The sequence below is a fragment of the Sitophilus oryzae genome, unplaced genomic scaffold (assembly GCF_002938485.1).
Source record: "Sitophilus oryzae breed Bouriz unplaced genomic scaffold, Soryzae_2.0 scaffold_381_pilon_pilon, whole genome shotgun sequence".
NCBI lineage: Eukaryota > Metazoa > Arthropoda > Insecta > Coleoptera > Curculionidae > Sitophilus > Sitophilus oryzae.
In genome coordinates, this window is record NW_022146953.1 from 1505019 (window position 1) to 1517645 (window position 12627).

The following is a 12627-nucleotide window of genomic DNA, read 5'->3' on the forward strand; positions in this document are numbered from 1 at the left end:
CACCCGGTAAGCTGAATAATACAGTTTTTTAAGCAATCCGTTTCAATCAATCAATCAAAAAAATTTGCTAAATACTGCAACAGCCCCTGACATTTTCCGACCATCCGATGGAAGGGAAACCCAGTGGCGGATACAGAGGGGGTCCCATGAGGCCTTGGCCCCCCCTAAAACCTATTAATTGCTTTAAATATTGGGCTTATTGGTTAAAAATGGCGCCCTAAAAAGCATATTCTACATTACTTTTTATTTGGGCCCCCCCCCGAAAACAAATTCCTGTATCCGCCCCTGGGGAACCCTGTCACTTGTCTCCAGCAGCACAGCACGCAACACTTATTAACAATAGGATATCATAACAGTATTTTTTGACAACCTGTATAGTAGCTACAAATTTGTACGGAACCTTTTTTTATAACCTGTTTCCTAGACATTACTATTTTTCCTCCGCACAATAGACAAACGCCACCCGAATGTAAACGTGGCATTGCGGCCTAACACGGCGCCATCTATCAGAATATCTGTCTTTTCCGATGCCGCAGAATCCACCTTCAGCACGAAACGAACTACCGAATCGAAGTAATTGAATTTCCCGGGGAAAAACACTATTTTCCGAAGGCCCAGGTGGCGAATATTTACGACGTTTCGGCGTTTGTACGGCGCCCACCTTCGGCAGGGTCAAGGAAATACGGTTGTGGCCCTATAGGGCTGTAATATTTTATGTGGGAGCTGTATAATGTGTTTGTAGGGTTAGTTCGAAGACCCTGTAGCGTATTGCACGCAGGGTAATGACATTGTCTTAATATTATTCAATAAAAGTGTTGAAATATATTTATAAAGATTATACAGAGTTTCTTTTTTTTTGCCAAAAAAACATTTTGAGGCTCCTGTATAAAATGACTCGAAATGATTTTTTACATAGTTTAACAAGGAGTTCACTTAAATCACCGCGAAAATGCGAATAAGTTATTTAGATGACAAAAGGTGGGCGATATTTCAAGCTGAACGCATTGAAGAAAAGGTCGTAGGTAACAATTTGCGGGCCCTGAGTTTTCCGGGAAATTAAGATTAATAGCGGGAACTTATCTTGCGACTTTGCTATGCAAACAGCTAGTTGCACCTTGTTCTGCACCCGGAAAGGTAATATAACTTTCCTAGGTTACAAATTCAGACGAATCGCACCAAGACAAAAAAAAGCTTTATTCTATTCTTTTTCCCTAAAGAAGAATCCTAAGTTTTTCTACATGTTAATAGATTTATATGACCTTATTGTAAATTCTAGAAAAAAAACAAAAATGGTAATCGCAAAACAATTTCCGATGCACGTCATCAGCTTTGAGTGACAAGCGATGGCGACAGCGCTGCCAAATTGTGATGGATTTACAAGATGAATCTTAATTTAAAATTGACAAACAATATATTTATTATTTCATTTTTTAAAGAGTTTTACGTTTTCTTTTTAATTTAATAACTAATATTTTAGTAACTAATGGATATATTTGTTTTATAGCATATTTTACCTTATTAGATATTGGCAAAAACTAGTCCATTATGAAGATTATTCTAAGCGATATTATGGGATATTTATTTATTTATTTATTGATGTACAGGGTGAGTCAACGATAGAGTAAAGTTCATTATCTCATTTGTTTCGAGGTTTACAAAAAAGTATTAAATATAAAAGTTATAGGGAAGGTTAAGATACACATTTTAAAATTATTATAGAGTACACAGGGTGCTTCAAAAAGTTGTGGCGAATATAAAATATGTTTTTTTAACGCAACACCCTATGTTTTATTTTATTTTCAGATTCTGCGTAAAATTCCATAAGTTTTTTATATATAATATTATATACCTAAAATTAATAGTTTTTGTAATATTTAAATTTGTTTAAACAAATGTTAGATTGCAGTGTGATAAAAAATTGTCAGTGATGCCGTTGTTTCTGAAGTTGGACTACTAAAATTTGGTAGGAGAATTTCATATAGATATAGAAAAAGACCTATGTAAAGATATTAGATGCTACAGGGTGTTCAAAATATATTTATGAATTTCATCTACTTAAAATTAAAAAATCTTAAATTTTTTAAATGGGACACCCTATATGTTATTAATTTTTCTGATAGATTTTACAAAACTCTTTAACTTTTATTAAGTATGTCATATACCTATTTTTAATAGTTTCCGATTTATTCCCATTTTTTATATTTTTACCCATATTTTTAATACAATTACGCTATAAAATCATAGTTACCATGACAAAACAAACTATTTATTACTTATCTTTAACAAGTAATAATTAGTTACAATTGTTAGTATCTATTAGGTAAAATTAATTAACTTTACTCAAATAAACTAAAATCGCAGTCGTGAATTTCTTGGTGTATTTCTATATTATGAAAAAAGATTCTTGGGTGGGATTTTCCGTCGGGGCGAATAGCGACAGATTAGGGTAATACTAAATTACTTAATTGTTGAAGACTATTGACATATTGACTGACTATAATGTGTATAATGTAATGACTAATTATAATTCATTTCGTAAAGCCCATATTACTACTGCCACCAAACCATCCCATTGCACACTGAAGATGTTTTCTAGATAATCTATATATATTCTTATAGTACTTAGCAAAGTACTATATAATATATAGTACTGAACCAAAGAATATGGTTTTCTTGGCTTGTTCGTGTATATCAGTCACATTGACTAATTCATTTCATACGGTCACATTGACTAATTCATTTCAGGAAAATATGTAACTATTATCTCTACCATTACCACCATACGACAAAATTCAAATTTTGTTCTTAACTTAACTTAGCAGACATGAAATTATGATAATTATTATTTTTTGTCATGGCATCTATGATATTATAGCCTAAATGTATTAAAAATATGGGTAAAAATAGAAAAAATTGGAATAAATCGCAAACTATTAAAAATAGGTATATGACATACTTAATAAAAGTTGAAGAGTTTTGTAAAATCTATCAGAAAAAATGATAATATATAGGGTGAACCATTTAAAAAATTTTAAATTTCTTAATTTTAAGTAGTTGAAATTCATAAATATATTTTGAACACCCTGTAGCATCTAACTAAAATATATTTACATAGATTTTTTTCTATATCTCTATAAAAAAAACTATGATAATAGGCAAACAACGAGAATTGCTCACAAAGATTCAACAACAACACGATATTATACAAAATAATGACTGACATTAGGATAATTGTCAAATAATAAAGGACAACATTGCAGAACACGGCGCAATGCGAACAACATAGCGATAATAAAATTCAGTTTAAACTAATTTTTGCAGCTTTAATCTAAATAAAATATCTGTTACAATCATTTGCTCTATAAAGTAAAATGAAGAGCTGCAAACTTTCACCAAAATATTAACATTTTGTTTCCCCTCTTATAATTGACAGATGGCAACTTTCATTTTTAATTTAGAAAGGGATACTACAAGTCAAATTGCTTAAAAAGTCATAAAAATCGGCCAACTAGAACAAAATATATTAAACTTTAAATACATCAAAATCTTATTCAAAGGAGGAAAGACTATAAAAAACATAGACATCGCTATAACGACATTACGTTTATTTTCTTGTGTTCTAAACGACAATAGAACTCTTCCCATAGATCCATATCCATAAAATAATAGATATTTTATGATATTTTCCCGTCCAAAAATACAGAGAGCAAGCAATTCCTATTTCCGAATATGTTTCTTCTACACGACATCAACCGTATTTTCCTTTCCGAGGATTTATATCGGTCTGGATAGATAAGACCTCTCCATACTTTCGTGCCAGGTACACGGCTCCAAAAAACGTCAATTTTTTATTTATTTATTTGGCCCACATTTGCCTCTATATAATTCGGTTTAAAAGAAAATATATATTTTGTTTTCACTTTCATATTTATGAAGAATTTTAAAAATTTAATTATTTTTTTGTTTAATTATCCAAAAAGAAGATAATATGATGTAGTAGAAGTATTTATTGTTTTTTTTTCTCTAGCAACTGTTAAAATTGCCTTATATCTATCAAAGATAGTAGGTAAAAAAGTACTTTAACCGCAAAGGTAGATTAAATGATACTTTAACAGGGAGGATAGGTTAAAAACCTTATTTCTTCTCGCACGTTTACTAATTACTTCCATTTTTGAAAATTTTTGTATTCCTTTTCATAAGTTATTCGGGATTTAAATGGAAGTAGTTTGGATATGGCGTTTGTCCTGAATATCTGTTGGTAATTTACTTATTTCGTTTTGAGCCATATCTGGCTCCGATTCAATCAGCAATCGACACGAAAGAGAATTAAAAAATATTGACTCAAAACTGACAACTAAAGAGACAGCTTTATTTATTTGTCAAATCACATAGAAACAAACGCCAACTTTTCAATTCACAAATTTTTCTACTCGTAATAAATTCCTTGAAATAATAATTTTTAATCTTTTCGGTTGACGATAAAATACCATTTTATCGTCTTGTATAAAAAATAACTATTTCTTCTTCTAAAATAAAACCTTCGAACACGTTAACGACTTGATAAGACTCAAAATAGAAAAAAAACGCCAAAAAAATATTAAATTCGCTTTTATTTTCTTGGGTAATAATGGAGAGTTCAGAAGTCCACTGCCCTTGAAGGGCGCGCCATACAATGTCCCAGACCCGTACACATTTTCAGGCATTGTTTTTGCCTGAAAAAAGGTCTAGCACTTATGGAAATATCCCGATGGATTTTTTCTAACGATCTCTGATGAGGGGTTGAATTTTTTTCAGACGATTTGGTTTTCTATGGCTTTCGCTAATGACGACTGGGTGTAAATTTAATGAGAAATCGATTTTTCTCGATTTTTTTTTTCTACTAATAACTTAGAAATGTGCTTAATAATAATACTTAAGCCTCTGAGTGTTGTGTATTAAAAGAAATTTGTAATTCAGTATTAAATAGGTCTTATTATTTTCATTTTTTTATATTTGGAGAATTTTTAAAAAAATTACCAACACTTAACATGTAAAATACAATATGATCGATATAAAACGGTATCAGCGACAGCTATGAAATGAAGATCGCTGTCATTTTATATGTAAAATTATATGGGGAATGTCATCGATGTTCATTTCCAAGCTAACTGGACGCCGTTTTTATTCGATCATACGGTTTTTCCTGTAAAAAGAATGGTTTTTTCAACACTGAAAGAGATGCCTACAAAATAAGGACAGAAATATTGACAGCCTCTGAACGAAAAATAAACGAAGCTTTTTTAACCCAGGTATTTATACAGTATGTCCCCGGATTGTTTTTACAAGAGGAAACACTTTTTTATTATTGAGAATTTGAGAAAAATGCATTATAAGCATTAATGCATTAAAATGTCAATTTTCACATTGGTTTTTGTAAATCAAATATTTCTACTAATTTTCTCTATTTTACACCCAAATGTAAATTTCTCTTATTCACAAGACTATAAAGCGTTTGAACTGCATAATAGTGTTTTCTAACAATTCGACACTGTGTTAAGCACTGACGTTCGTGCATTTAAGACAAAATGGCTCTTTTGTACCTCGATCGACGCTGAGTTCACATTAAGCTAAATCGATTCCTTTACATAATTTGCGAGTACTCGATGAACGTTTCCTCTTTTTGTCGTAGTTTTCTAACAAAACGCTCCATGCTTTACAGACATAGAAAATAGACTAATTAAAAATCAATTTGGTGAATTTTTATTTTATTTTCCAATTTATTGAATAAAATGACTGACAAAACTGACAATTAAAGAGACAGCTTTATTTATTTGTCAAATTACATAGAAACCAACGCCAACCCAGCAAAATATTTTTTCTACTCGTAATAAATTCCTTGAAATAATAATTTCTGAATATTTTTTAAAACGTAAATCGCTATGGAAAAAAATATTATTGTTTTATGCACGACGATAAAAGTGCATCTGTTCGGTTTTTACTTCTTTCTTTACTTTGTTTTATTTCTTGTATATTTATGCAATGTATATAAATCTGGAAAATTATTGTGTCAGGCAGTGTTGCCAGAAATTTTCGAGCAAATTTTCTTAACGGAGACTTAAAAAACCTTCAATTCCTTCAACTTGACAAAAAAAAATCCAGATCTTGTATTGATGACATTTTGAGAAAAATGCATTATTAGCATTATTAAAAAGAATTTTAGCTGAAACCAACTAAAACTCTATTTCAGTGGCAAAAACAGACTTTTTTCAAGAAATGAACCGGCCAAAAAGGTATAAACATTATTTTGTAAGATATTGTTTTACCTTTTACTTTATCCAAAACTTTCATTCCTTTTTTGAGACTCTTACTTTCATTATTCTCGTTAAAGGAAAATTATTTTGTGTATTCTGTTTGACTTGTCCAAAAATAGAAACCAGAGAGCTATAAATAAACATGTAATACTAATTCAAATTAGGACCTTTTTGTTCATATGCTCCATGCGAGTATAAAAGACATGCGTGGGTGTATTTTATACGTCTGTAAGAAGTTTATTTTACGTAGTTATCTCTGGTAATACAAAGTTTTCTCATTCAGTAAGTAATTACTGTAGAAAAATATCTCTGAGATGTTTTTTTTTTATTTAAAGCCTGTGTATGTCTGACTAACTATAATATAAATTGTAGTAATTACACACAAAAAAAAACAAACCGTGCTTCATGCGTCCTGATATTCTTTAATTTTTGGTCAACTAATTTAAAAAAAATAAATGTAAAAGAAGGCAATGAACTTTTTCTGTGGGAGATAAAAAAAATATCTAATATTCTAACCTGTAACTTTGAGCTCTATGAAGATACTTGTTGTAGGGTGAGTTGAAACTTGACATTCATACAACCCTGCATCCGATATCTGGACATGCTTGATGACCAAACCCCAATTTTGCAAATGGCGGGCATGCTCGACTAAAAACCTCTCGTCGGCAATGTAGGTTCCTAGACCGACTGTAAGGATCGTGGGAGGCGAATCGTTTTTTCTTATCCAGGAAACCTGAAACAAATGAAAGAAAAAAATAGGGAAATATTTCTTTCACTCAGATGCAAAAAAAAACGCAACGGACAAAATTTTGATCAAAATTTAAAGTTCTATATTTTTGTTATTTTTAGCCCTGTTTTTCATGATTTTTTTAGGAAACTGTATATAATTATATCAATTTTAAATCCTAAACTACGTTTTTTATAAACTTTAAAATTTGGCATATTATACAAGGGTAATAGAGAGGTTGTTTTTTTATCGATATACTTAAACAGCCGGATCCCAATAACTACAAGGGAAGGATCCCAGTAACTACAGGGGAATTTCGGTCACCAGCACTATGAGTCGCCTCTATGGAAGGATACTGAGGAACTTAATTGAAGAGGAATACTCCTGCTACGAAGAAGAAGAGCAGAATGATTTCAGAAGCCAAAGATCATGTACAGATAATATCTTTGCATTGAAACAGATCATCGAGAAGAAATCTGCAATGAACCAGGAAGTTCATATAACATTCATCGATCTACAAAAAGCATATGATACAGTGCCAATAATAAAATTATGGGAAGTATTGCACGAATCAAGAATTAACGCAGCTCTGATAAAAGCTGTACAAAATCTTTACCATGGAGGAAAATCACAAATAAAAACGGTCAACGGTCTCTCAGAGGAAATTTCTATCACTAAAGGGCTCCGACAGGGTTGCTGAAGATCCCCAACACTATTTAAAATTTATATTGCCAAGGCCTTTCATCTATGGAAAAGAAAATGTAACGGAATGGGTATAGAACTAAATGACTTATGCCTATACACCTTGCAATTTGCAGACGACCAGGCCATAATTGCAAACGACAAAGATGACATGGAATATATGGTGCGGAAAATAATTGAAGAATATGCTAAATGGGGTCTCACAGTAAATACAGAAAAAACAAAATACCTTCCAATTGGAGCTAATACAGGAAATCTTATTTTAGACAATAATATGGAAATTAGGGCATGTGAAGATTACAGGTACCTGGGATCGATATTTACAGGAGATGGAACGGACGATAGAGAAATAAACAACAGAGTAATACAGGCACGAAGAGTTATCAGATGCATAAATGGCATTCTATGGAGCACTGCAATTACAAAAAACAGGAAATATAATATATACGAGACACTAGTTAAAAGAATATTACTCTATGGATGTGAAACATGGCGACTCACTGAAAGGAATAAAAGGAAATTAGAGACAACAGAAATGGACACGATTAGAAGAGCAATGAGAATTTCACGGAGGGATCAGATTAGAAATGAAGACATTAGACAACAGATGGGAATAGAGGGAACAATAGTAAATGATATAGAACAAAAACAATTAATATGGCCACGTTCAGAGAATGCACAATGAAAGAATTCCAAAACAAGTCATTCATTGGATACCACCTGGTAAACGAAAGAGAGGACGTCCCAAGAAAACATGGATGGAAGGAATAAGAAGGTCGATGAGATTATTATTATTATCATTATTATCACTAGATTCTTAATCTAAAAATATTTTTAGTCCTGACATGTATTGCTGTACATTTTATTTTTTAATTTCAAATCGGTGAGTTTTATAAAAAAAATACAAGAGATAAAAAAGTTTCTAAACAAACCAAACTATCCAAATTAATTTTTTTGCATGTGTTTGATAATATTTTTCTTTAAATTTCGTTAACAAGAATGATATGGGTAGTTTATTTCAACCCCTTCCACTCATTTTAAAAAAGTGAAAAAATTAGCAGAAAGTGTGTTTTCATAACAGTAATGCTTCCATAAAATTTCATTAGTCTATCTCTTTTCGTTTTCAAGATAAAAAATAAGAACATTATTTTTCCACCATCTTTGTACCGCGATATCTCCCTAATGGTTGACTTTTGACCCAACGTTTATGAAGCAAACTACCCTTTATTTTGAACAAGGAATCACCCCCTAAAGTTTTTCGCATTTGTTTTGAAACACCCTGTATAACATTTTAAATTTTTGGCCAGAAATTTCTCCGTTGCGTTTTTCTTTGCTTCTGAGTGTGTATATTTTCCGATCAATAGAAGAATCATTAATAGAGAAATTGGTAAAGCAATCTACTAAAATAGAACCTGAAATGGCGGTAGAGAGAAGAGTTTCAGTTAAAGGTAACCATTCAATAGCAATTCTCCAATTCCGCTACTATGTTTCAATAAAATCTTATTACGCCAAGAAATACACCCCTTACAAAGAACTTTTATCGACAGGATCCGGGGCTCGGCTCCAATAAACTTACTTTCAATCTTTTAAACGTCATTCAAAATCGAATAAAAACGTATTTTTAGAGGTTTTGCCAGCGCGAGCCACGGTTATTTATGGATGAAGAAGAAAACCTATGGTTTTGCTTCTTTTTCCTGTTTTCTTTTTGATCGGGAAACAGCCCAAATAAAAACAGAAAACACACCGGAACGACAGTCGATCTATATGATAATGCGCGGATTACAGGGGCAAAGACAATTTTTCGGCGGTGGAAGACGATTTTTCTTTGACAGTTTTTTAAAATTTCCGGTTTTTTATATTCAAAGAACTGGGGGTTGTTTATTTTTGGGAGGAAATAATCTGTCAGATAGTCTAAACCAACAAAAACAGAAAATGTAGGTAATTTTTAGAAAGATATATAATAAAAAAATTATTGATTTGTTCAGAATACACAATCCTTCTTAAATTGACGTTGTAAAATCTATACTAATATATAAAATCCTTAAGTGACTGACATACTGATTAATCACGATCCTGCTCAAACCACTCAACATAAGAAGCTCAATTTTGGCATACAGGTTGATTCTAGGGTGTAAAGGTTCGATAAGAAGGGATTTTTCGAAATTCCAGTTCCAAGAGGGAGAAACCACCCCTCAAATATTACAATATTTTTTATTTAAAAAACGGTCAAGTTTCCGAAAAAACGCTTAACACGTATATTTTATTTTGTTTCTTTACATAATTTAAGATTTTTTAAAAATGTATACAGGGTGTTTCGAAAAATCTGGTCATTGATTAATCACGATCGTGCTTAAAGCGCTTGACGTAAAAAGCTGATTTTTGGAAAACAGATTGACTTTAGGGTGTAGATTTTCGATAAAAAGGGATTTTTCGAAACTCGAATTCTAAGGGGGTGAAACTATCCCTCAAATATTAAAATATTTTTTATTTAAAAAGCGGTGAGTTTTTCGGAAAAACTCTTAAACACGTATATTTTATTTTGTTGTTTTACATATTTTAAGATTTTTTATAAATTTATACAGGGTGTTTCATAAGATATGACCATTGAGTAATCACGATTCTGCTTAAACTGCTTGACGTTTAAAGCTGCTTTTTGGCAAACGGATTGACTGTGGGGTGTAGAGGTTCGATAAGGAGGGGTTTCTCGAATCTCAAGTTGCAAGAGGGTGAAAACACCCCTCAAATATTACAACATTTGTTATTTAAAAAACGGTTAGTCTTTCGGGAAAACGCTTGGACAAGCATAATTTATTTGTTTTTTTTACATATTTTGAAATTTTTTAAAAAATCGTACAGGGTGTTCCAAAAAGTTGAGTAATTTCTTAACCACGATTCTGCTTAAACTGCTTGGCGTAAAAAGCTTATTTTTGGCAAACGGATTTTTCGAAAGTCAAATTCCAACGAGTTGAAACTACCCCTCAAATATCACCAAGTTATATAATAATATCGCCATATTTTTTTCTCATGCTGACATAAATGTGAGAAAATCTTATCCAGTTTGTATGTTAATGGAAATTCTTGCTTTGTTTTATCATCACCATTACAAATGATTAATTCGACGCGAACGAAGTCGCTGGTACCTAGCGTGTACTATAAAAATACTAAAACCTAAAATACAAAAGTATTTTTAAAAACATCTAATATAATTATGACGCTACCCTAAAGAAACAAAAAAATATCTATCTCTAAAAGCTAGATCCCGAGCAAAAAAAACAAAGAAAAGCACGCATTATACGAAAGTAGTGATTATCTCATGATATCTTAGCTCGTAGATACGCTCCGCTGAACAAAAGGCGCTATTTTTCGCGTTTTCTTTGGCTTTTCAGCTGCTATAAGACCGAGGCATTTAATTTTCACAGGTACGGAAAGATAGAAATAGTGGAAAAAAGCTAGAAAGCCGGTAAATTTCATTACAATGAACGGGAATGGCTGCTCTATTGTGCCTCTCCGTCCTTTGAAGTTTCCAAGGTGACGTTTCAAGCACTCCGATGTTCGTATTGCATTTCTGTTGCCACTTTTCATGTCTTTTCTAGTAAGGCAAAGTGCTAGGACGCACTAATAAACGTCTATAGCACTTTACATGATCAAATTTTAGAAAGCAGTGGCGGTTCATGTAAAAATTCTACAGGATTCTATGAATTTAGGGTGTATTCCGTTGCTTACCTTGGTTATGGTTTTATGTTCCGTTTCTATCGGTTTCCTGAAAGTTTATTACGGAACAGGGTTCCTGAAAAATTCGGTAATAACTGTCACCCAACTAACCAGCGCGAGAAGGCTGGGTTTTCTGGTTTTGTTTGTCAATCAATGTCATTTATTTGACAGAAATCAAGCAAATATTGGAAGTTCGAGTGAAAGTCTCATTTAATTTCTAAAATTTGTAATAATATTTTGTATTTACATCCAAAAGCAATGGAGGGAGGCAGTAAAGGTAAATAAATTTCATTAACTAAATAGAACGACTTTTTAGGGCCATTTAAACTTATCATGCAGCCATTGTTTCTTAAAGTCAGGACCATTTAAAGAAAACATGAAAAACAAGACAACAAGTAATCGTGAATGTGTTGTAAGCTATAAAAATAGAAATATTGATTAGAGTTGTTTATTTATTATTGATCTGTTTTAATATCGGACCTGCAAATCTTCACTTAAGGTGTCTAACGAGTTTAACAGTTTATTAATAAAGTACTTTTCAATATTAACTCTATTGAAAAGAAGAAGCAAACGTAAAAGCAGAGAATAGGTACATTAAAATGCATAAAAGATACATTTTATAATAGAGAAATTGAAATTTAGAAAACGTTTCAACATTTGACGTTTCCAGTATTTTACCAAACCGATGTTGTTCAGGAACCGCTCTTTACCGTAGTTCACCGGTCTGGTTCGCCTGGTTTTGCAACGGAATACAGCCTTAATAGGACTTTTTGAGAAAAAACAAATTTAAATGTAATCATTCTTTCACTAATCCTATACCGGGTGCGTCTCAAAAGTGGTTCACCCTTATAACTGTGTATTATTTATTTTTTTATTCGTTAAAGGATATAATAATATCCTCAAAGCTAAGACAACAATGCTTACCACTATATTGTTGAATTTCCTGATGATACAAGGCAACTTTGCCGTGCCTCCCATCTGAGCAATGACAGTTGAAAAATTCTGCGTGATGAACATACCATCTTGCTCAGAAAATCTGGTCAGTGAGTTTGCTGATCCGTAGTTTTTCCCCCTGGCCACGTAGCTTCTTCCTTGACGAGATTTTGGAAAATTTGCAAAATCTGTAACATAAAAAAGTAAAGTATATCATAATAAAAATGTTTAATTTATGTATATGTTACAGTAAAAACTAGAAAT

The 12627-nt window shown here is 31.9% G+C and overlaps 1 protein-coding gene across 4 annotated transcripts in view; it reads right to left on the reverse strand.

Annotated features, from left to right (window-relative positions):
* The window catches only part of LOC115885424 (protein amalgam-like), a 107808-nt gene that overhangs the window by 15249 nt on the left and 79932 nt on the right, over nt 1–12627 (reverse strand). For all 4 annotated transcript variants that reach the window (XR_004050728.1, XM_030904338.1, XM_030904335.1 and 1 more), the window contains exons 3-4: nt 12355–12551; nt 6807–7023 (exon numbers count right to left, since the gene is read on the reverse strand). Coding sequence is in view for 3 of the 4 variants with exons in the window: in XM_030904338.1 (XP_030760198.1) it covers nt 6807–7023; nt 12355–12551 (414 nt within the window). In the remaining variant the exon portion in view is untranslated. The remainder of the gene's footprint in view (nt 1–6806; nt 7024–12354; nt 12552–12627) is intronic.